We start from the raw sequence: 26,419 nt of genomic DNA, 5'->3' as shown, positions 1-26,419 counted from the left end.
ATGGTTGGGTGCTGGGGGATGGGAAAAAAAGGGGGGGTGGGGGGGTTGCCCTTGGGTGCTGTCAGTGATTGTATGGTATATTCGTCCCTGTGTGAAAGCGAGGGGTTATGTAAGGTTTTAAAGCCCCTCCACTATCACCAGAATGGAGAAGTTCAGTATGTTGGAGAGCTGCTTCAGCTTCCAGTCCAACGCCAACCGCCCACTGATAACGCTCTTACATAACGAGCCGCCGCTCAGGACTCTGGTTTCTGATGTACATGGAGGCAGGTAGCGACGCCGCTCCATCTCACATGATGACAGCGTGATGAATTATTCCTGTCGTCCTCAGATGGAGGAGCTTCTCAGATTGTGTTGTGTTTCTGTTTATTGTGTTGGAGAGATTTCCAGCTGACGCTGATTTAAATCTGTCACAATCGCTTCTTATGAACCTTTAATTTCCTCAAAACAATCTATAAATGTCGTCAGCGAAGGCGGAAATGTCCCTGTTGTCTAATAGTGAACGAGTCAAGGAAAAAAAATTTACTGACATAAGAAATAAGATTTTACAATTTACAAGAAAAAGCCACATTTTGACATCAAATAAAATCAGAAGTGAATTTCACTATACAATAAAATAGATAATTAACATAAGACAGTAGTTTATTGTGCTGAAGATGCTCAGTACATGTAATTGAATAAATAAAATAAAGATTAAAAAAACACCTAAAAGCTAAAAAAAAACTATTTTGATAAAACACCTCAAATATTAACTGATTAACAGGTAAAAATGTCAAATCTTGACTTTATTTAGCGTCTAATTAAATCATTTTGTAATTTCCTCAATTTATTATTATATACATTTTTTGGATTGGACCCAGAAAACATTAGTTGCAGCCGTTTTAATGCTAAAGTTCAAAAGTTAATGGTCTAATCCTCCCTTTTTGTTTAAGACAGTGGCACAGGTGAGTCCACATTCAGTCATTAGCTCATATAATAGAATAGAATAGAATAGAATAGAATAGAATAGAATAGAATACTTTTATTGGTCATTGCACAACTATGTAATTTAGAGCATCTCTGTAGTGGCACAAATGTTGAAGATAAAAATATAAATTAAGACAAAACAATAATTAGCTTAAATATCATGAACTATAAAAAATAAAATATGTATAAAGTACATTTTTACATAGTTTTCCTTTTTAGAAATAATAAGCTTCCTGTGTGTGTTTGTGCAACAGATGGTTCAGTCATAGAAAGAGTAGATGTACATGTGGTGTGTGTGTTTAGTGTGTGTGTGTTGTTGGGTTGTTGTGTGTAGCTGTAGGAGAACAAGAGATAAAGCAGCAATAAAAAAGAGAGAGGAAGAAGACAAACAAATGAAAGAGATAATTAGCGAGAGAGAAAGGATGGAGCGAGATAACAAAAGTCATTGAGGGAGAGACGGAGAGAAAAGATGCCAGAGATAAAGAGAAGAAAAGGAGAAGAAAAACCTGTTTCTGAGGAGTTTAGTGGAGTAGAGAAGTGCAGTTCTGTTAATTCCAACCAAAACCAGAAACATTGAACTCATCACTTCCTTTGTCTGAGGAGAAAACTACCAGCACACGTGACTGAATGTATAGAAGAAGAAGTTCAACAGTGACGGTGTCATAGAGGCTGAGATCCACTGATCAATACGCAATATGGAAGTGTGTGTGTGTGTGTGTGTGTGTGTGTGTGTGTGTGTGTGTGTGTCCTCCTCTTCCAGATGTCCTTGTCAGACAGCAGAATCTTTCCTTTATTCCATTAACGTGTCCTTGAGTCTGTTTCTGTAACGATAAGAGAAATGTTCTGCTGCCAGACCACAAACACCAGAGGCCACACACACAAACACACACACACACACACACACACACACACACACACACACACACACGAAACCACAGCAGCAAAATTCAATGTAACAACAAACATAAAATAATGTAGAAGACAATTGTGCTTCTTCTTCTTCTTCTTCTTCTTTTTCGATCCAAGAGGCGAAAATGTCTCAGTGTTTGTTAAAGTTTTCTTTTCCTTCTGCTGCATGAAGACGCATTTTTAGATGAGTACAATAGGTGAATGACGAGCGGCCGTGACCTCTGACCTTTCAGAGTGAATGCTGGGATGTTTACAAAGAGAAATCTCAGGTATATACTTTTTTGGATTCATCATTTCTTATCCTGGATTTTACTCGCGCTGCGTTCAGTCTGTCACATTCACCTCGACTCCGTGTTTCACGTGTTCGTACTCGTAGACGACTTTAATATCAAGAGCAGGTTCATGTTTCAGGATTTTGGGGTTATGTAGCACTTTGTGAGAAATAGGAGACGGGACAGGAAGTGGCAGGAAATGAGGAGAAAGAGCTCTGAATTCATCCTTGAACGCAGGGGACGTTACGATCACACGGTCCCACCAGGACCAAATGAAAGAGATAAATACGTCTGAGTCTCACTTCAGGGCTGATTCTGAGGTTCTGTTCGCCAGAGAAAATCTGATCATGTTCAAATAAAGGAAACCCAGTAACTAGTTTGGCCAGCAACAGGCAAAAAAAGGCAGCCAAACAAATCGCTGAGAGTCCGACGCCGCGGGACGCCAGAGATCTGCTGACGATCAGTTCAAACAGTTATTTTATCACTGATCACGCTTCTGTTCACATCACAGTCTTTTCACCTCGTGGCAGTTTTAATTAAAGACAGAAAGATTCACATGCAACAAACACCGTCCATCAGGAGGTAAATACGTTTGCAGTCTTCTCAGTCACAGCACGAGTCTGTCATTGTCCCGTCGTGTGTGTGTGTGTGTGTGTGTGTGTGCGTGTGTGTGTGTACATCCTTGTTTGTTTATTCATTCATTCATTAGCCATACCACTTATCTTTTTAGGGTTATGGGGCTTCTGTATGGACACACACACACACACACACACACACACACACTCAGTAATGTACGTGCACACACACACACAGCTTAGGTTAAGTGTGAAGCATTTTGTGTTTTTCATATTTTGCATCAGCACACATTTGTGGTCCTATTATTGAAATCCTGTGCGTGTGTGCGTGTGCATGTGTGCGTGCGCACGTGTGTGTGTTTATGGAAATGAGGTGCTTCACCCCCTGAAGCGCTCGGTCACAGTTACAAATGGATTGTCATCCCTCTCGGCCTCGTCTCCCCTGTTGCCTCCCAGAATAAGCTGTGCAGCTCAATCTGCCGCCCCGTCCCGTCTCATCCCGGCTCCATTCAGCACCGGCAAATATTGGCATAGCGGAATGACACCGGGGCGCTCAGGGAGGAGAGCGGGAGGGATCCTGCTTCAAGATGGAAATGCTGTTCTGGTTCACCAGGTGCAATAAATGGAGATTTCATCTGGGTTGACAGAGGTGCAGTGGAAGAGTTTATCAGGTAGATACAGGAGCACAGCACAGAGCTTCACATTCAACATAAACCAATGAGCAACCAGCAGTAATTAAGGCAGCTGCAGTCGCTCTAATCACCACTGTCCAAAAACAATGTGAAAACCAACTTCAAATTCAAAGGCTGAAAGATTTTCACACCCGTTTTCTTCCAGTCCAAGTCTCTCTGCTCAGGCTTTTGCCTCCAACCAGCCAGTAAAGCAGCAGCAGCAGCAGCAAGGGCAAGAATCATCACCCAACCTCCCACAGTTTGAACATGTAACGACCAGCACCAATCGGCTCCTGGTTTTTCCGCTCTGGTGTTGTTTCGTGTTGTTTCAGGTTCTAGTGAGACGGTGAAATATGATCCAGGAAGTCCAGAAGGAGGAATGAGGCTTATGGAGCATGAAGGTGCATTTTTAGCCAATGCTGGTGTCACCACGCGGAGGATTGACCGCTGTGGAGTGGGTGAATCCTGCAGACTTTGGTGACGGGGGGTTGACGTGCGTGGTTCAGAGGGGAATATCCCGACACGTATCAGATGGACTGCTATGAAATTGGCAGCAGATATTCAAGGTGTTTGTGCATTGAGGCAGTCTTGCAGTAAAAGCCAGAATGACACACAAATGGATTGTATTTCCAGGAAAGATGGAAATGGGGGGAAGTAGCTTCAGAAACTGAGACAGTGTGACCGCCGTGGTTTATGAAATATTAATGAGAAAATATGGATGTGACTATTCTTCTGCTGTGGAGAGGATTTCCTTTGCACACGGTGCAAGTGTGGATATTTATGTGCAACATCCGTATGGATGGATATAAGCAGATTTTTTTCTCAATCTGCATACTGGAGATGTTGGATGTGTGTCATGTACGTTTTTAGATGAAAATAACCATCATTTCATTTGCCGTGAAATATTCATGAGCAGTTAGCAACAGAAGATGACTGATCCGCTGGTGTTGAGTTACAGGCAGAACGGCCACTCGCTGCAAACGGCCTCAGTATTGATCTACAGGATTCCTGTCACAGGGGTAAAGAGTGTTAAGAAGATCCACTTATCTGTTGTTTTAACATCAGCGTGATCCGCTGCCGCCGTCTGGCTCGACACATCCTTGTATTCAGCGTCTTTATTGATGGACTGGAGACAAAATTGCAAACTCAACTCTTTCTTATAGCGGGAAAGAGTTCCTGTTTACAGCGGCACTGAAGCTGTTTGATGAACGTGACTTAAGTCAAGTCTGATCAGCCGTGTATTAAATGATCTCAAACTTCTCCCCTCAGGTCCAGCAGAGAGTCAGAGACGACGCTCGGCATCACGACAGAGGAAAAGGGGGAAAGCGAGACGGATCGAGACGCCCACAGATCCCGCAGCTCGGTGGCTACATGCTCAGCTCTCTTCGGCTTTGAGAAGAACAACCGTACGAATCAGCAGGAACCATGGATTTCGTAATGAAACAAGCTCTAGGTGGTGAGTACTCCAACTGTAGCTGTTGTTTATCTGGGGAGTCTTCGCTGAGACGATTCACAGAGTTACACATGGAGGCTGTTTCCCACTGAGCAGCTTCACTGCAGTGATTGAGGGTGAAGGGGCTTTGCTCGAGGGCGCTGCAGTGAAGAAGGGGCCCGCACGCCAACTTTTTGTGCGTGACAACACAGAACAGTCTTTTTCTCTAGTGCTTTTCAGTCTCACTAACATTACACTACAACATCCAGTCCATAACAAGCAGGTACAGGAAGGAAGGTAAAGATCTCTGTAGGCGGCGTGTTTTGTGGTGGGTGTTTTTGCAGCAGGAGATGTCACAGATGTTACTGTAGTTTTAGTTTATAAAGCTTTAAAACATCAGCTGATGTGTTTGTGACTGTGTTGACTCCTTAACAACAGTTTCAGGTGAGACAGGATGAATAAATAATCACAGGACTGGATCCCTGAAATAATATAGTCTGTTTTCTTTATTGGTTTGTTTAGAATCTTTTGTGTTTTTTAGTGAAATTTGTTGGAGAAAGGAGAAAGAAAAAAGCTCTTTATGAAGGATTTCTCATGAACGACGACGTACTGATAAAATCTGCCTCATGTGTCTCAATACATTTAAATTATTATGAGGATTTTGATACAGAATTAACAAATTTAGAGGCGACTCACGTTCTCAAAGTCTTTTCCGAGCGTAGTTTTGTTTTAAAAATGGACCGAGCTCATCAGACGGAGGAGATGTATATCAGTCCTGTTCCTAATTATTGGATAATTTCAACCAAGAGCTCATGTCTGTCCCTCACAGAATACTCATCAAGATAATGTGTCAGTCCTTATTCTTGCCCCTGGTTTTCATGTGAATCCCAGGTGACTTGTACGTTAGAGGTCGGAGTCGCTCAACAAGAGCAACATAAAGAAGCCTGTGACCCCCCCCCCCCACCCACCCGGGGCCAGAGGTCAATGTCTCCTTAAATCAAGCCTCTCATCTAGCTTCATCAGCTCAGTGACCAGCAGCCACAATGAAATGAGATTTACTCCTTTATAGCTCTCCCTGCCCTCCCTGACTCTCTCATCCCCCATCACTCCTTTATTTCTACTCCTCCTCTTCCTCATTCAACCCCCCCCCCCCCCTTTTCATTTATTCCTCCTGGTTTTCATTCCTGTGCTTTCTTTGCACGTCTAAATCTTTCCCTATCTTAAATCTTCTCCTTCGTTTCATTTCTCTCCTTTGTTTTCTTCTCCCTCTCTTCCTAGTGACTGAAAGCTTGTGATCAACTCATTACGCATTTCCTCTGAGTAAAATTTAGAGGTGGTGTGATTAAATAATGAATGAATGGATAAAAAAATAGACACGAGCAGAGACTTTTATTCTTGACCTTTGGGAACAGTGTAGGGTGAAGAAAAATCAAAGCTCCGCTCACTAGCTTTTGAACCTTTCAACTGAATTTTACAATAATCATTCAGCAAATGGAGCTGCTGAGGAAACAAGTGGTCACGTGACCTAAGATAGAGATCTGGGTCATGTGATGTGTCAGCTGAATCGGCTCCATGATGAGACATGTTTTGTTTTTTTTCAGGCTCTTTCTCTCCTCACGGACCTAAAGTTTGCAGATGGATTAAATGTTAAATGTGAACTTTACATACTCAGCTCTGATTGGACGTTATTGTTTCCTGTTGCCACCGTGCTGCGGCAGAAAACAAAGCAGTTCATATTAGGAGTAAAGATTTCTAGTTGTGGTATCTGCTGAGCCACCAGGGGGAGCTGCTTCTTTGCTAACAGTAAGTCAAGTTTGAGCAAATTTTACCCAAAAGTTGTTGTTAGATCTGCAAAAGAAAATGCAAATCATGATTAAAAAAATGTCGAAAATGTGATGCAAATATGACATTTCTGTTGTTTCACGTATTTATTTGAGGAATTTTACAGTCTCCTCACTCCCGCTGTCAGTTTATAAACCCGAACTGCCAAAAAACCACAAGTCGAATTCGTACCAGATGAAAATTCACATCACGCCGAGTCTGAACACCGTCGGGTCTCCCTCCATCTCTTCATCCATCAATCTGTCCCTCTGTCTCTCCCGGTGTAGCCGGGGACGGGGGAAACCTCCCCTCTCTCCATCCCTCCGTCACACTCTCTCCTTGCACCGTACTCTCCTCCATCTTCCGTCCATTCAGGTCGTACTCCTTCTTCCATTTTCCATCCATCCATCTTTTCCACTGTGAGTGTCACAGGCTGTAACATTTATTTTCCCTTTACTTTGACTCTATCATACAACCTCCACCTTTTCTCTCCCTCCACCAACCCCTCCTTCTGTGCGTGTTATAAGCTACAGTAAAGCAGTTTACCCCTCTACCCCTCTACCCCCCCCCCATCCATCCCAGGTTGAAGTGTTGTAATTTACCTCCTGGAGAGGTGCGGTCTAGTGCTGTGACCTTTTCTCCTGGAACAGACTGGCATTTATTTCTTTGGGACACAGCTGGTCATCCATGAATATATACAAGCAGCTGCACACACACACACACACACAAATACAAATACAAAAACACATGCACTGAGGGAAAGAAAAGCACACAAAACACACACACACACACACACACACACACAGATGAGGTTTGATTTGTGGTAGAGTCCCGGGGGAAAATGAGACCATTCGGAGATGAAGTGTACTGCAGCCAATCAGAGCGTTGTGTTGAGGAGGGCGTGTCAGGATATCAATCTAACAACAACCCTGCAGTGTTTTTCTCATGCATAGGAAAGACTGTGGAGGCACAAACCAAATAAGATTTTCACATCTGTCTTGTTTTTTAACTCGATATTTTACGGATTTACAAAATAAACCAGTTTAAAAGTAAGAAAACGGTTTGAGCACTGGGTCCATTTAGTCGCTGTTCGGGAGCTTTCGATATCCACACAAACACCCACAAAGCCGTCCTCTCTGTCCAATTTAGCTGCATTCAAACTTTTATCTAATTTAGCCCGACACACACACACACACACACACACACACACGATCCAGGCCCTCGCTAATGTCATTAGATGTTAGACACCTCCTGAACCTTTCATTGGTGCAGACTGAGAGTATAGATTTCAGCCGTGGGCCACAGATTGTATTTACTGGTTGTTTAATTAGAAATCGGATTCATCAGAGTTTCCACGTTGTGTTAGATCAATCAGTCCAGGACGGCGTGCTGGATCCACGGACCAGGGTGTGGACCTCACTCAACTGCTTTTATTTTTAAACTAGTGGCTATGGGAATTGTGAAGCTGTATGTGGTAGAAACTTTGTCTCCAAACGAAGATCCTGATGACTAAGGTGTAATTTGATGCAACTTAACGTCTTGATATCAATATGTTACACTAACATGCTAAATGTTAACGTTGTTCTGCTTGTCTACGTTGTGGCTTTCCCCCGATAATCGGAGTGAATTCCCATGTTGTTTCCGCGTTATTGAAGATTGTACTGACGGCACCGTCCCGGACCTTCGTTGCCATGGTTACGGTAATAAACAGTCATGGCTTGGTCATGTCTACGTGCAAAAACTACTTGGTTAAGTTTTCGGGAAAGATGGTGATTTGGGTTAAAATCAGTACTTCCTCAACGTGAGACGATCTTTGTTGTCATGGTTACTATAATAACAACGTGGTTAACTTTGTCGAGCGGTCATGGAAAATAGAAACAACATAAACAGTTTTATAAAGAGTTTTTGTTTTTCTTTTGCTGCATTTTAAATGAGCAAAGATCAAAGTTAATTTAAATTGTCAAAAAATATTCAGGGATTTTTTTTAGAGACAATTCTTTTATTACTTTACAACGCTGCCACACGAGAGTGCATGAGTGAGCAAATATAAAGTGACACATGTTGGTCGTGTGCGTATCTGACATTTGTTATTTACGTATAAGATGCAACCTCTAAGACTCTGAACGTCCCACTCCTTGTCTCAAGAAAGATGCCATCAAAACATTCATTCTGTTCCCGATATCTACTTCCTTCCTTTTCTGACCTCAGCAGGATATCAAACATGTGAACCTCGCCCTCTTTCTCAAATTAAAGATAATATAAAGATAATCTGTGGAGGAATCGGCGTGACCCCGGTCCTGACCAGGCGGGTGTAGGTTGCTGTTTCATTTCCTGTGCAGGTGGGTTGAAGATGAGGGAGCGAGGACGGTGCAATAACAGGAAGCCACGGGCAGGTTGATTAGTTGTCCACACACAAAGGACCGCACGGATTACGATGCTCAAGAGCACTTCAGCAGAACATTGTGGGTTTGTGAGACCGGTGAACATCCAGTGACATAACCACGAGGCCGCCCAAACATCTGATCGATGCAGCAGTCGGTCCAGCCGCTCATGTGACTTATGAGGGCGTAACTTTTGCAGTGGAGGTCATTCATTATTAAAATGAGCTCCATTTTTCAAACCCCTCCACCCCTAACAAATTACCCAGCAGCACTGCTATCCATCTGGCTGACGGAGGGGAGAGTAAATGGTCCATGGCTTGTCTCTCTGACTTCCTGTGTCTGGAGTTCTCCTCCTAACCATCCTCATTTTCTCTGTCATCAGGCCTCCTCCTCTCTGCTTCTCCCATTTTACTTTCCCTTTACACTTCTTCTTCTCTGATACGTCCCATTGAAAGAAATGCTGCAGAAAACTAACATGTGAGTTAAGTGTGTCTCCATCCAGCAAATAAGTAAGCATCTTTATATCCTAGTTTGAAGTCTGAAAGTGCATCCTTTTCTCTTTATTTCGCCCTTTTCTCTTCACTAATTACAGCTCTTTGAAGACACTCATGAACATCTGAGCACCTTCGCAGCAGTAACGTAGTTTACGGATGATTTCTGAGGAACCGACGCTCACACCGATCCCAAAAAATGCAGCAACAAGCAGAAACATCCAGGGCTGAAAAACGAAACCAACACAGAAGTGCACGAAAGCTGCAGTTCCTCTAACGACCACTAGAGTCTGGCTCCAACAGCGAGTCAGTCTCCATAGACTCCCATGTTAAAATGTCCAACTTTACAGCAGAAACAAACATGTTTACAGCCTGGTATAAAAACAGTTTTGGTCTACTCCATGCTACAAACTCATTTTCACTTCCATCAGTTTTTTAATCTAAACTTTTACTATCAACCTCGAACGTCTTCCCTCATTTCTTCTTGTTTTTCCTTCCTTCTTCTATTCTCTCTGTTTTTTAAAATCTCTGTGCCCTGCTCTCTGGACAGTAGTGATCAGCCTTCCAGCAGCGAGGACTGGGTGCAGGGCCGCACTGGTTCAGTTATGTTACAGCCCAGTTTGCTTTTTCAGATAAATATTATATGACATCTTCTAGTCCAAGAGATGCTGTCTTCGCTCTGCGGCCGCGGCTCGAGATGATCATTTATTTAACCTCTTACCCGGGGAGTCTTTGCTCCAGCAACACCAACACGATTCACTAACAAATAACCTCCTCTCTTTCTATTACTGGAAAAGCAAACGCTTTAACAAAATATGGAACATAATTTAATGTTTTATAGATTCTTGGCTCAGCAGAAACATGATTTCATGAGCTCCTCTGAAAGCCTCGGCAGACTACGGTCCCGCTGCGCAGGCTCTCAGATGTTCACGAGTATCTTCAGAAAGCCATAATTAGTGTGGATGGAAGTGAAAAATAAAGAGAGAAAGATGCACTTTCACATTTGGAGTGGATGTTATTCACTTTATGCCTTAATCAGCTTCAACCAAATCCACTTGATCAATCAAATCTCATCCTCGGGGGCTCTCCGTTGCCCGGTGTTTGTTGTTTGTTTGGGCGTCTGCTGAAGCGCTCGAGGAGCTGCGCTGGACCCGTAATGCCACTGTATCTCCGCCTCTTCAAATTGAGAGCTTTCCTGCATTAAAAACCCCGTCGGCACAAAGATGCGGCCCATGGAAAGACTGAATGAAGTAATGAGTGATTTAATGCACAACAAGAGGACTGGGGCCGTTTGCGCACTTAACCTCAAATTGCCCACCTTTGTCTGCCGAGCAAATCCGTCAGCTGGCCTCTAACGGACTGATGGACAGAGACAGACGAGAGGTAAAGGAAAGGAAAGAGGAGGAATAAACGAGTCTTAACTGCAGTGATGTTAGTGCGTTAAAGTGATCGTTGGGAATCAAATGGTGGAACGAAATTCTGAGTAAAAGAAGAAATAAAAAAGAGAAGAGAAGAGATAAATGAATGGAGGTGGTAGGATGAAAGAAGAGGAAGACCACTGAATCAAATTAGTGCTGAAATATCACTTTAATGGCGGAAAAGGGAAACAAAAACCGAGGGGGAGGGGCAAGGAGCAGTAGAGGTCACATGAGAAGGACAGAGGAGGGGGAATGGATGGATCGATGTATGATCTACCTACCTACCTAATGACTTTCCAATTTCATTCACCTTCATCATGAAATGTTCTGTACCAAAGAAAGAGTCTGTACGTCCTTTAATTGATCATATTCTTAATTCTTTTATTCCTGGCGTCCTCTGAATCTGCACCCCTGCCGCCAACGGTCTGGCCCTGATCCGGGTTAAAGAGGGTCTGAATGTGGACCACGGCACAAGATGCGCACGTAGTGAAATGTAATCTCCACAGGCAGCTGTTCAAATGACATAGATCCTCATATTTCCTCCTGTACACCTCTCATGGATCATAACTTAAAAGGTCTCGTTCTTTAGGAAAACAGACGTTTGTAATCCAGGGAAACCCTTTAGGTGTTTGCTCACACACACATGCACATAGTTCTTGTACATACGGTGTGTTTGACTGTTTTAACACAACGACACAACGGACAGTCTGACCTTAACCCGGCTCCCCAGTGAGTCCTGGAGAACATGTGGGCCCCCACCCACCCACCCAACCACCATCTGTGAGCTAATTTGTCATCCTCAGGTTTTCTGCCACCACAAAGCGCAGCAGGGCAATTAGTACCACTGTATGAGTCTGCTGCAGAGCGACAGGACCGGCCACCCCTGGGTCCACAAACCCAAGAGGGAACCACACAGTCCTTAAAGCCACATTTCTTCAGAGCCATTTACTCCAAAATGTTCTCTCTTGTACTTAAAGAGGCAGTAACTCAGGTTTTTACTGCCACATAACACTAAATGACCACAATATGTCCGTGAAGGTTGATGGGTGGGTAATCAATAACAATGTCAGAAACATTAATGTTTAATGACATTTCTGGTTCCCAAATTTCTCTGTCAGCAACTAGAGAAGGTGGAAGTTTTGGTCAGTTCATGACTATGTGCAGAAGTTTTAGCGAGAAACAATTAAAAAAATATATTGGCGTTGAATGTCTTTGAGCGTAATCAGCTCAATATTGCCACACTGCATGCTCATTAGCTTCATTAGCTGAGGCTTACAGGAATTTCGTCATTAGTTTTAGAGGGAACATGAACGCAGCTATCTTGGTGTAATGGACAGGTAGAAAACCCACTGGGAATTATAAATGTGTTTGCACCACATTTTAGTGAAACCGTCCATTAGCTGTTGCTATTGGATAGTCTCCGCTGTGTGGCATATGTAAGGCATTTAAAAGAGGAAATACGGTCAGCATAACTTAGCCTGTCTTTAGCATGTGTCCTACGTAGAAGTCAGCTAGAGAACCTATGGGAGACGATGCAGAAAATACGCAGCTTTTCATTGTTAATACGTTTGCCTTTCCTCAAACACTGTCCTCAGTGGTGAAACATATTTAGCCCTGATTCTGGCTCTGGCTAAAAAAAGCCACTGGATGGCAAACTAGGTCGGCAGAGGCAGATCAATACCCAGATGAAGTTTTCTCTCCGCCGGAGGATCCATAATTCATACACTCTCAGGTGGTCCTGTATTTACTATCGATCAGAGGGAGGCAACAACGGCATTATCGATAGGCCGGAGGGAGTCGCTTTCACATCTAGGAAGCAGCTTCTGTCACAGATAAAGAGGTGAGTCTGGTGTAAGAGCAGGGACTGAAGCGGACCACTGTGCAGGAGCCTCTGTGCAAGGCATTTAACCCCCCAGAACCTCCAGTCGAGCCGCCATCATCAGCACCTTTTCATTATCAATTAACATGTCAGTTATTTTTTAATTAATCAGTCTAATGAAATGCAATAAAATCAAAGTCAAAAAGGCCTGTCACAATTTCCCAGGGTCAAAGCTAATGTCTTTAAATTGCTTGTATTGTCCAAGCAACAGTTTAAAACCCAAAGATATTGAATTTACATCAATATAAACAGAGTAAAGCAACAAATTCTCACATTTGAGAAGCTGAATCTAGATGATAGCATGTTTGGCATTTCTTCTTGATAAATAACTTTAAATTGTTTTAATAAAAATGGCTACTGCTTCATTTTCTTTCAATCAGCTAATCAATTGATTGTTTCACCACTAGTTTAGATAGTTAGTTTAGCCCTCAAACTCCAGTTTCCACCATTTGCAGTGACCCGACACTTGAAAAGCTTTAGCTCTCCCTGTAATGTGCCATGAAGCGAACATATATTACTTGCACTAATCTAGGTGTAATCATTCAGGTATAAATCAGAGTGAGCGTGTTGCCTGGATGCTGAGGTACAGGTAGGGCTCACAGATGGTTGACACCGGATGGAAGAAATGTGTCTTCCTCTGTCTCAGTGGTTCTTTGAAGTTTTTCCAGCTGGCTCCTCTTCTTCCTTCTTGTTTTCCAAGACGCCTCAAGGATCCTCAGGAAACACTGTCAACATATAATCCCCAGAACTGCTGACAGTGTTTCATAGTTGGAAATGACAGGCGTGGGTGTCAGTGTGTATGTGGTCTGTTATTGGATGACTTCATTTGAATATATCGTATGAATTTAGCAAATCTTTGACAGAAGGAATGAATTTCCTTGTTTTTTTAACCCCTTGATTTAAGCTCAGGTTTTATCACATGATCTTAATGTGACCAGATCTGGCTGTGGGAAAGGAGGCAAATGTTCTTCCTCTCCAAGTAACTATAACCTCTTAAGTGCCCTTGAGCACAACACCTCCAGCTGCTACAAACTATTTAAAGAAAAGGTACAGGGGGAGAAAATTGCAGGGTAATTCAAGAGTGTTTCATACTGTTGCCTGAGTATAGCAGGTGGACGTACTGCAATATCGCTGCAAGTGTATCGGTAGCTCTGTCCAAGGCTGCAATATGATGCAATAGCAGTTTGCTAGTTCCATTCCTATGGTTTTACTTTTTGGTACTGAAGTAGTACCACTTTATTCTCTACACGTACAGTGGAGTATGGAAGCGGAGGATCGACCTCCTGGAGTATTGAAGCCACAGAGATGTTTAGATCTGACGTGAAATGTCATGACAAACATGTACCCAGATTGGAAAGCAGCTCATGTTTAACTGTGATATCCATGTTTTGTTTTTTTTCCTGTCCAGGAGCCACCAAAGACATGGGTAAGATGCTGGGTGGGGAGGAAGAGAAGGATCCGGATGCAGCCAAGAAGGAGGAGGAGCGGCAGGAGGCGCTGAGGCAGCAGGAGGAGGAGAGGAAGGCCAAACACGCCCGCATGGAGGCAGAGAGGGAAAAAGTACGACAGACCATCAGGGACAAGGTGAGAAAACACTCAGTGGTCAGTGGCCCAAAACAGCGTCCAGCACGTCACGCCAATGTACACCTTGTACAGTTTTAACAGCTGCTAAGCAAACTGCTAAACTAAACTGTCCCTGTATCTTAATTCTCATTCACCCTAAGTTTCTTTCCCTGCATATCACCTCTTGTCCTCTCTCCTTTCAGTATGGACTGAAGAAGAAGGAGGAGAAAGAGGCGGAGGAGAAAGCAGCCATGGAGCAGGCCTGCGAGGGGTCACTGACACGTCCAAAGAAGGCGATCCCGAGGGGCTGCGGAGATGACGATGAGGAGGACGAGGAGAGTATCCTCGACACTGTCCTCAAGTTTCTGCCCGGACCTCTACAGGACATGTTCAAGAAGTAAAAGAGAAGCAAATCAAACGAACCCTAAGTTCAGGGTCCAGTCTGGCCTGGGCTAGGCTGCGGGGCAAAGGGAGGAGGGGATCTTTGTGTCAGGGACTCTGGGTTGAGCAAACGTTGAAGGTTTGGGGAGAGGAAAAACTGGGGGACTTGAACTGGTTGGGGTATTTGTAAGCAGGAAGGGTTTGAGTTTAGATTTGGGGCATGTAGAAGTTGTTGGGATTCGGGAGGAGGGTTCTTGCCAAACTGTTAGAGGCTACACACTGCCTTTCTAGAAATCTTTTACTTTCTTCTTTTCTACTCCTCGACGATTGCGTCATTCTTCCCCCTTTTATTTGCCACAATTTGCTGTACAACCTTTCAACTGCCACTTAGCACATTTCTTACAATTAGTATGTTTTTTGTCCTTTTTCTTGTTCTTATTTTTACACCTGTTCAGATAAGACATTTTGATTGGTTGGCCATCATCTGTTGGTGACCAATGCAGAACAGTATTCCCTTAAAAGAAGGGCAGTTGACATTTCTGTCCTCTTGCCTCTGTGGTTTTTCAAATGGCACTGCCACCATGTTTTCCAGTAGATGGAGCATGTTTTGTTAATTTCAGTGGGTGTTTTCTACTTTTATGAACCTGGCGTAGGTCTTTATATTAAAAAAAATAAAATAAAATCAGCATTTGAGTTTTTAGGACATGTGCCTTCATATCATCTCCTCCAGCAGAGGAATTGTAAATGAGGGTTATATTTTAAGTCAAACAGGTGTACAGTTGTTGGTCGCATGCAGGCACGTATTCACAGATACAAAGATCAGACACTTTTGGAATAATGTATTTGATATTAGTTTAGCTAGCTGGTGTATTTTTGGGTTTCCAAAAGTTCAAACCAGGGACTTCTGGAAATTCCAAAGATTCGAAGGCTTAAAAGTCTAAAAACTACTTAAAAACATAATCCACTGGCCACGAGCTTCCAAAGATCTGATTGCTGAAGAAGGTTTTATTTCCTGCCTACTTTCACATCTAGTTTTACAAAAGCTAGACTTTCTAGGCCTGTCAGCTAGTTAGACTGCCATCATGTGAAAAAAGTAAAACACAAGATCTTGAACATGTCGAGAATTCATATCAGCATATGAATTTAAAATCAAGGTATCATCCATGAAAGCAAACAAGACTCTTTGTACCTTGTTTGAATCCCATTTTCAAAAATAAATCACTGCAGTTTTGTCGGAAAGTACAGATTTAAACACAGCTCAAAGTAAAGGTCGAACCGAGTCATCATGATTTTAGGTAGTGTGGTCCCCATTGACAATCAAAGCATTAACCATTGGGAAACAGTTGGGGTAGCTGGTACTGTACATGTTGTCATTTCCTGTCATGCCATCCATGATTGGATAAAAGTGGGTTCTACATTAAGCACTTGACTAACTGTTGCTTTTAAGTGGCTCTTAATTTGAACTATTTATTCATACTTTTTTTCCTTTTTTTCTACTTTACATATAAGTGCAAGCGCAAGACAATGTCTGGGTTTTTTATAATTTAATTATTACTTTTTTTTGAATGTGTCGCAGATTTGTTTTAGTGCAACCGAAAATGTGATTTAATTCACATTCCAGCTGAGCTAACATTCCTCCTCATCTTTTAATGCATAAGCTTACCTTAACCGAATTTCATCAACATCGAGACCAAAGAAATACTGGTGAGACCTTACTATTTCTTTTGTCACCGCCGAAACAAAGGCATGCATGCCGAACTCGTTTTCTTTTATTTTTTATGTGTGAGGCCTGTGGGAGAAATTATCCATTCCAAAGACCACTGCTAAACTAAAATGATACTCTCCTGTTTCCACTAAAGTATTCCATGGCTAAATACGACTAGATAATTGAACCGTAGACTGAGAAAAACTGGTCCGTGAGTTGTCGCATCTCACTGCCCGAAAAGAGCTCATTCAGAGTTGCGTATATTCTGCATCCTGCATCTCTTAATCCAACTAAATATCATAGTGATTTGTCATATAGCATTTACGTAGATGTGCTGTAAATGGAAACAATCTCTATTTAGTGAAACTACCTGGATATATAGACATTTATCAATAAAACAAAGCATGTTGGTTATTCCTAAATGATCCGGTGGCTTTTCAGTGGTTAGTTATGCGACGATGTAAGAGTAATACATTGTTCCATGAGTTTGTAACTTAGAATAACTTAAAGGATTAATAAGACTAATGATGAAGTTGTCATAATCATTATAAGAACATTTTCCTTCTTTTCATTTTCTAGCTCAGATAGGACTTTTCACTAGACGAAGCCATATTGTTTAGATTGCAATAATTACTTAAAATGATGAAAAGAAGATATTTCAGCATTGAACGTTATCTGTCTCATATTTGTTTTCTGTTAAAAAAAAAAAAACTTAAGAAAGATATTTGCATATCTGTTTGTAAATCCTCACCATTCTTGTATCTTTAAACATGTATACTAATGTATACGCAAGGAAAATGTACGTAGAAAAAAGAAGCCATTGTTATAATTGTCTCAGTGTACTACATGTACTCTAAGTGTGTGTTTATGTGTGTGTGTCTTTCTACGTGTCTGTGACGTGAGACCATGTCTTTGATTCATATAGTCCTGGTTTATACTACGTAAATGTGTCTTTGAACTATTTTGTGCACAGGCAGAAACTGGGGCACCTCCCTAGTTGCGCCATGTCTATAAAAAAAAAAAATTAATACTTAACACATTCCTTTCAAATGTTGAGCATGCAAATGTTTGGTAGAGAAGAGAATACACCAAATGTCAAAAGACAAAAAAAAATAGACAATTTCCTGTTTCTGTAGGAGTCTCCAGGCAACAGAATCATGTGCATTGGATCCAGAAGGTTCGGCTGTACGATGAGCTTGTTGAGTGTCCGAAGTGCTTTGTTGACTGAGTGGAGCTTTGATGAGGTTTAAGGCCGTGATCACACAGGAGCTTGGTTATTCAGCTGAGACGCAAAGCTTAACTGAGGGCGTCACTACAACAAGCTAGCTATGCCCCAATTCCAAAATAGAGAAATATAACAAAAATGTTGGTCACGGTTCCAAAAAAGTAAATATTTTTAGTCCCAGCTATAAAAACCATTTGACCAGTTGATCACTTTAAGTTTAGTGTAGTTTCTAAAGCAGGTTCCTTACAACAGATCCCAGCTCTGACTGTAGCCCCCCGCTGCTCACAGTTTAACATGAATCGAATGCTTGTTACCCACAATTCAGAATATTTTCATCACCTTTAATCCCAATTTGTACAAGTTCTGCAAAAACACAAACGTCTTACTGAAGGTGGCAGCTGTAATTTTTCTAACAACACTACAAATTTGCAGGTGCAGAGCTCTCAGTCCATTACACAGCTGTGAACAAAGATGTTTCCAGCTGCAGTCAGGTGTGTAAAGTGAAAGCCATTACGCAGCAAATGTAAACAACTGTATTGGCTAAAAAGGAAGCATGTAGGGCAACACACACTAGCAGCGTATGCTTTGTTAAATGTCAGTCAAGTCACTGACGTCGTCTTGATGCACACTCACGTGTCAGTATACGCCAATGTCCTATGGCCAAACAGCTTCAACTCAAGTTAGTTCATGTATGGCCACGATACCCTGACTGCCTCTTGAGCACGCTAAAGCAATCAAGACATGTAAACTCAAACTAATTAGTAAGATGAAGATGATTTGAATTCGATTCTTCCAGCGACCGAGAGACAAACTCGTCCTCTGTGATCACGGCCTGAAGACGTCAACTCTCAGATTTATTAAGGCTTTTAAAAGGAAAATGGGGGACGTGCAATTTAAAAAAAAGAGTAGATGTTTAACTAAAATATTTTCTTTTTTTGGTGTAGTACTAAAGATTTTACTCCATTTTTATTTCAATGTAAAGTACATCATGCAAATCCCCATGTCTCTGTATAAGAGACCAACCCAGTCGCACTGCTCATATTCATAAACTAACCACCCATGTTGGAATAATGCATGAGCGTCAGCCACATAGGATAAAATGGTTGCATTGATTATGAGTGTGGTATACTTTGAGTTGTCTGCGGAGAATCTACTCAGTTTATTTGATTTATTACATCGACACAGGGATTTACACAATTCCCCCTGCACCTGAGGACAAGACAGTTTCACCTACAGCGCCTGGAGTAAGCTTTTTCAAGTATTGTAATGCCCCAGGGTGGATAGGGAAAAGGGGGAACATAAATCCTGGACTAGGCTTAATTCATGGGCCCTTCATGGAAACTACAGCCATACATCCTCTGTATGTAAAATAGTCTCTCAGCGGGACTCGTCTCGAGGCGTCACAGCTTGTGAACTGCCTTTGAAAAGGGCTATTACCATGTCATCTGTATGTGAGGTTAGTGGTAACTCATCTGTCGCATCCGTGCTTGTCCTGATTTGACGTATTGTCGTTTTATTAACTCTGGTTGCATGAGATCCTTCAGTGTGGAAAACTGTGTTTGTAGAGCGACATGTTGTTTTAGATACAATCCTTGATTTGATGTACATTAGTGTAAAAACAAGGAGTTGTTCCTTAAGTAGGGGGTTATAAACAATAAGGATTATTTTACATGGAATATATAAACTGTATATTTTCCTAACAGATCTGTGGGTGAATGAGAGGGAAGAAAAACGCAAGTGTAGATTTTGAAATGAAAGGCCTCAAAGACGTGAAACAGCTACATCATCTCTTGGCAGGTGTTTCCTCTGAAACGTCTCATCTCAAACGCTACCCATTTATGGGATGTTTTGTTTTTTGGGGAGACTCAAGCTAAAGAGACTGCAACCGAAAAACTGGATTATCAAAGCATCTTCTGTTGTCAGGAGCACAGAAACATTCAGAGATCTGAGAAACAGGCTTGCCTCAGAACTGCCATTCAAAACCACAATTCATCCTCCCTCAAACAAAACAAACAAACAAAAAAAAGCTAAGATTCTCCGTTAGGTTTGGTGATTTTCTCATGACTGTTACAATATATCGACACAAAAGAATTTACACTGGCAGAGTCCAAAAGATATGCCATGGATGTTTACTTATTAAATATAACGTTATGAAATGCAAAGACTGAGATGGAGAGAATATTTTAGGATAAAAAACTTCCCTTTAAACTTTATTGTTCATCCAACTCCAAACGAGGCGTGACTCTTCCTGAACGCAGCGATGATGCCATAACATTTGCCTTTTTCCTAACGTTTTTAACGTGAACACATGACTATTATTGTTACTGCCCTGCTGAATCCTGCCAGTAGATCTAGAAGTGAACACTTAGTGAATGTTTTACCGAGACACCGCGCCCGTCTTATCACCATGTTTACTTTTCCCGCCAGCGGAAGTCGATATTTTTGGTCAGCTCCTGTTAGCTGTGAGCACAACTGTTACTGTGAAGAGAAACTCTGTGATACATTCCAGTCTTTTTTGGCATTTTGCACTAGAGTACGTTGAAATGTTACACTGACAACGTTATGGCATCCAAGGAGTCACTGCTATCAACTGGCTGTGTTTTATTTCCTGTCCGCCAGCCATCGAAATAGTAAAGTTGAAAGGTATGATAGGTAAAAAAAACAAAAAAAACCTTACCCACCACCATAGTGACTGAGGTTCAATACCTGGCAGGCGTCCTTTAAGTTTGGCCACAAGTGCCAACCAACACATTTGGTGTTGTTCAAAAGTTTGCTGATGATGTGTGACCATGTCCAGCTCTCGGTGGAGGGGCCGGTAATGATGTGGATGTAGACTGGTGACAACATCAAAATTGTGAAAGAAATGAGTGAAACAATTTTAAAAAAACGTATATTAAAAAAGGGACAAACAACTGAAAAAGGGAAAAGGATTTTTATGTGAATCAAGAGGGTCTTTCGTTTTAATTCAGGGTGAAAATAATTTCAGGGTGCAGAGGTTAAGAATGTAAAATATGAGTTCTTTTGCTATTTTTTTCCTTAATTGCATGTCATATACTGTATGTGGAGCCCAATCACTGTAAAACTGTCTCATCAATGGAAATGAATCATTCTTTTTGGAGATTAAATGCATAACACAAATAAAAAGGTTTATAAAAAGCTTACCTATGTTTTTATTCTCTGTTTTGCTTGTCTATACTTCAATGGTATTTTTTCACAAACCGTTGGTTTCAGTAACTAAGAGAGTGTAATGCAATCACTTGAAAAAAAATCCATTTAAAAAAAAAAAAATTAAGAAAACTTTTCTCAGAATTGAGATAATTGTTGTTAAAAAAAGAGCAGGAATTATTATTATTATTATTTTTAAAGAAAACTTCTCTAAAAAGACAAAATCCTCTGTTTTCCCCAATTAACTAGATAATTATCCCAGAATTAATGAAATAAGCAGAATTTCTCAAGTGAATGCGTTATGCTTTCATACAGTATCTGCAGTGAAGTCATTGTATTGAAGTTTTAACTCAAGTCAAATGGGTAACCATTACTGCTATTTTAAGCTCTGTTTACTGTTTGATATTATACTTGGTGTATAGGCTGGAAGGATCGCAGGTAGCTGGGAGAAAACAACCAGTTCCTCAGCTAAATAATATAATAGAAAACACCCATGTTGATCAGCAACAGCCAAAATACTGATATGTATAGCTCATAAATGAAAATAAAACTGGGCTAGTTGTGCTAGGCACAACTAGCATAATTCTTAGCTAATGACCTAGCCACATCTTCTAGTATCAATTCACGGTGCAGTTGTTTCAGTTGAACTTGATCTGTCTCCAGTTAAAAATGAGAAGCCGAAAGTCTAAAAGAAACACATTAGTTTAACAAAACAATTTTAAGAAGCAAATCTGCCGACTTTATCAGTGTAAACAGTGTAATAGCGCCACTAAGCTTATGCATAGTAACAGTAACTAAGGGGCGGGGCTTCGCTCAGAGCGGAAATTGATTAGAATCAAAATGGCGCACGTTCACCTACGAGAGAAACACCGATTTGTTTACCACCGGTACTAAAAGTTCGCTGGTCATGGATGTTACTCCCATCATAAACATAAAGTCACTGTTGATCAGCCAAGATGTATCTCCTGAGTGAACTGCAGTTGATACTGAAGACATGAGGTAAAAAAAACTAACAAAGATGGGTTACTTGTAAGATGAGTGCTTGCTCTGGATTTCTTTTTGGATCTGTGAAGTTTTTTGTGGATTTGATTTACTTTATACAGTAAGCTATATACAGTAAATGATTTATACAAATTGAACTGGTCCTTGAAGCACATGGCTGAGGAAACTGTTTTGGCCTCCCTGTGTTTAGTTGTGTTTAGTATTCCCTCAGTGACTGAGCTGTTTAATTAAAGAAATCTCTTGTTAAATTAAATAGTTTGCTTCATGTTCCAGGGTATTAATAAAGCTCCTCCTGAATTTATTAATCACCAAAGGCACAGACAACAAATGTTTACAAATCCCACAAAAAGCCTCAGTGTGTGTGTGTGTGTGTGTATACTTACAGTATGTTAAGGGTTGATAATGTTACACTATCGCAGACACCAGACACACAGGGTGTCATAGTAAAATACTTTTAAAGCTGTGTGTATTTCCTGTTTAGGCCTGTTTTGGTTTCTTGGACCAGTCCTGCAGCATAATTACTTTTTGTTTGTTCAAACACTGATTTTTTTTTTGATTTTTTTTTTTAAATGTATTTATTTATATTTCTTGCATATCTGTTTTTATTTTTTGTTAATGACCAACATTAGCGAACATAGCAACAAAAGTGAACAGCAATTGGTAGAAGTTCTGTTTTTAGCCATGTTTGGGTCACTGTTGTAACTGTTGTGATCCAAGTGGAGTTTATTCAAAAGAATGAGGATTTTAATGGAATTTTCCTTTAAACTAGAACCTTAGTTTAACAAGTCCGATGATAATATACTGATTTATATTTTTTTACTTTGAACATAAACAAATGTTTTTGATAAGGAACTCTCAAATCTGACTGTTAAAGAGTCAGGTTACGTACTAAGCTTGATATTTTATAATTGAAGAACAGGGTGGTAACTGAGGAGAGTTGTTGTAAAAGCCTGTTGTTCATTTGAATCAGTCATTGCCCAAAAGCTAGCAGAGTGTGATATTAATAGGCCTCTGTTAATGTCAATGAATGACGAATGAAGACATCAAACAACAGTAATGTCCCAAATTTGAAATATAAAAAGATGAGTGTTTAAAAGGCGGATTACACTCACTACATTTACATACATCCACACTGTTGTCCAGAAACTCAAACCTGCGTCTCTGTGCTGCTGCTGCCTTCCTCAGTGTTTTGTCACTGATAAATTACCAGCGGTGATTTGCTCTTTTACGGTCTTGTTAATCCTCAATGAAAGACTCACTGACAGATTGATGTGTGTGGGCTGTTTGTCATTTCCACAGACCTATAGACTTCTCTTGTTAATGGGCTTTGAATGACAGACGGCGGAGAAGTGGTTCAGTGTAGTTCTGCCTCCTGAGGAAAAACTCAACACGAGGCATTTACATGTGGAGGGAGGGAGATTAGCTCTTTACTTCAGCCAACGGTCACATTTAACAGGGACACTGTAAATGCCAAGAACAGAGGTTGTATAATAGTGTGTGTGCATGTGTGTTTGTGTATATGTGTGTGTTCTTTCACCCTGTTTTTCTGAAGGCAGGCGTATACACTGTATTTTTTGAATGTGTATAATTATATTTTCCCTTGTGTTTCTGCTCAAAGTAACATGTAACATTTAGACAATATAAAGACAATACAGCGTCATTATTTAAAGGCAGTATGCACACAGGCGGCTTTTCCTTCGGATATAATAAAGTTCACCTGATGGTTCATTCAGCAGCTGTAGGTGCAGTAGCCAAGAGGTCTTAGTTTTGACTTGGCTTACACTTGATGTTGTCATCTCCCTCTCTATTGTTAAATAGAAAAGGTCAAATAGAATCACCTCCTCATGGTTGTATCCCTCCGCCAATCAGCCAAGTTGCAGGAAATATGGTCACAGTCTCCCTTTCCTGAGTTACAGTATTGAATAAGTGTTTTTGCAGAACATTATGATGTCAGGGTGAAGTTGACCTTTGACCTTTTGGGTAGAAAATGTCATCACTTCAGTTATCCTTACAAGACATTTGAGTTAAATTGTGTCATAATTAGCATATTAATCTGTGCGTTATGGCAAAAACTGTTTTTTGCAACGTCACAGTGACCTTGAACTTTGACCTTTGATGATCAAATTCTAATCAGTTCATCTTTGAGTCCAACTGGACGTTTGTGCCAAATTTGAAGAAATTCCCTGAAGGTGTTACTGAGTTACCACGTTCACAAGAATGGGACGGCGGACAACCCGAAAACATAAACCCTGGTCTGAAGGTGTACCAGCGGCCTCTAGAGGCACCTACGGTCATTACATCCCACCAGAGGGGATTTTTCTGTTTTTATACACTTTGTCCTGAGGGCCGTGCAAGAGTAAAGGTCATGAGGTCTTGTAAAAATCAGAAGGGGTTCAACCTCTGGATTGTGCAGAGTAAATTTCATGTCCAGGTTTTGACTTTATCCTCTGAAGGTCGACTGAAGGTGGCGCTGACGGAGAGCTGACCATGATGGACTGAGCAAAATGGGAAAGGTTCGTCCTCAGAGGAGCATGAATGTGCAGGTAAGTGTGCATTAGATTTAGAGCTTTTTGTTTTCAAACGGAGGTTTTGACCCGATGGTGGTGCTGGAGTAAAGGTCAACAAAATACTGCTGTAGGAATCATCATGATTATCTAAAGTAAATTTAATGTAAATCTGCTCATTAGTGTTTCATATCTTTCATACCCACAACAACATTTCAAGAGAATCTGGCCAGTTTTGTTGAAATGTTTTGCTTTTAACTAAAATGTTGGATGAACAAATCATTTGTCAAATTCACATAAAAAAGTATTTATAACTTGGTTTCAACTGTTTCATACATGCGTCTCTGAAATGACGCCATCGGTCAGCAAGCAGATGGCATGTATAGCATGTGTGTGTATTTCCTGTGTGGGTCCCTGTATTTTTCGTGCAGGGGTGGGACCCTCAGCTGCACTGGAACAAAGCCAGGAGGGAAAATCACAGACATTTGAACCGAAAATGGCAGGAAGGAGGAAAGAAACGGAAAGAAACAGAAGTGGATGGGAGGGAGTGTCACAGAGGGATTACAGAGGAGACTGATCGATGACAGTGAAGGGAAGGCAAGGAGATGGCTCTAAAGAAATTACAGCTGAGAATTGGGGGCAGGATAAATTAGGAAAGCGGATGTGTCTCATTTTCTTACCTGGTTGAAATATTAACCACGAGAGGGCCAGAAGAGCATCACAAATCTTCACCTCTCCACTATACAAATGCAGATATATCTAAAAACACATCCTGTATGTACCGTGTCTGCGACTAGAATCAAGGGAAATGAGATTTGATTCTTTAAACAAGTTGATTTATGCTGAAAACAAGTTACTAAATAAGACTTTAAGGCGTCAACAGACCTACATGACTTAATAAGATACATGTAATAGTTTTCTACTACAGTTAAAGAAGTGTAGTATCATTATAGCAAAGGTTATACATTAATACGCATGTTTGTCACGTCCGGCTCGGCCAACCTTCATGCAGTGCTTGGGCCAGGACTGGGACAAGTGCACAGTTTTGCTTCACATGTATTTCACAGTGCAATACCAGTGTAGAAGTGAATGACTGTTCAGTCCTGAGGGACAGATATGTGCCAAGATCAAGTCATTTTTTTTAGGCTTGGAGAAACCTTGAGTATGTGGCACAAGAGTTGCCAAACTAGTTTTGAATTCTCGTCGGCCATCTTGCCCAGTTTTGTTGTTGATGAACCACCATTAATCTAAATCTTTCTGCTGTTTTGGGGTTTTTTTCCCCCCCAAGTGATAAATGTTGAGAAAAATATGCAACACCATTAGTGCGTGAAACATTTCCAGCGTTCTTGAACGTGTCTGCATGAGTGAGGACGCTGTGTGACTCTCTGTGTAGCATCTTGGAAAAATTAAAGGCGAGAACATTAACACATCAAAGGTCAGACACGGGGGCAGCAGAGCTCCCAGGTGCTGTGAGGATTTACATCAGGTCAGTGCTTTGGTTGATCTGTGGCCTGACCCAACCTGAGGCCAGATCCCAGCTGTTGATATGTTGGCTCCCGCATCAGAAAACCTGTCAACACGAGAGCCTCATTTACATTTAAAGTGCTCTCTCTCTTCTGTGCCGACACAGCATGGATATGTATGGAATTTAATTTTAGTCATTCTGCCCCTATTCTGTATTTGAAAATATAAAATTATAGTTTTAAAACATAGAATTTTAAATTTTAAACTAAAAATTTAGATTTTTTGGGGGAAAATTTATTGAAAAGGGAAAACTCTCTCTACTATCCAAAAAATAAAGCAGAAATGGCCAAAAAATATCAAACAAAATGTGAAAAAGTGAAGGTGTCTGAGAACTTATTGAATACACTGTCGAAGCATACAGTGAGAGTGTAACACGCATTTTAAAACCTGGATTTTCAAACAATTTATTTACATAATAAACATTATTATTAAATATTGTGCTCAAATGTCAAATATGGTCTGAAAAAGAGGTTATTTCAATGAAATGATCTTTAATACTAGTAACATTGTTTAACTGTTAACTGGAGACCTCAACAAC

At 41.0% G+C, this 26,419-nt stretch overlaps 1 protein-coding gene across 1 annotated transcript in view; it reads left to right on the top strand.

Moving 5' to 3' along the window:
- The window catches only part of cplx2 (complexin 2), a 36,047-nt gene extending 19,766 nt beyond the window's left edge, over positions 1 to 16,281 (top strand). The window contains exons 2-4 of the mRNA XM_022760051.1: positions 4,660 to 4,846; positions 14,221 to 14,396; positions 14,579 to 16,281. Of these exons, the coding sequence (XP_022615772.1) occupies positions 4,816 to 4,846; positions 14,221 to 14,396; positions 14,579 to 14,776 (405 nt within the window). The 5' untranslated portion in view covers positions 4,660 to 4,815 and the 3' untranslated portion in view covers positions 14,777 to 16,281. The remainder of the gene's footprint in view (positions 1 to 4,659; positions 4,847 to 14,220; positions 14,397 to 14,578) is intronic.
- The last annotated feature ends 10,138 nt before the right edge of the window (positions 16,282 to 26,419 follow it).

The sequence above is a fragment of the Seriola dumerili genome, unplaced genomic scaffold, assembly GCF_002260705.1.
Source record: "Seriola dumerili isolate Sdu_G_001 unplaced genomic scaffold, Sdu_1.0 BDQW01000331.1, whole genome shotgun sequence".
NCBI classification, from domain to species: Eukaryota; Metazoa; Chordata; class Actinopteri; order Carangiformes; family Carangidae; genus Seriola; species Seriola dumerili.
Note: the sequence above shows the minus strand (reverse complement) of the source record. Positions and strands in the feature narration are given on the sequence as shown.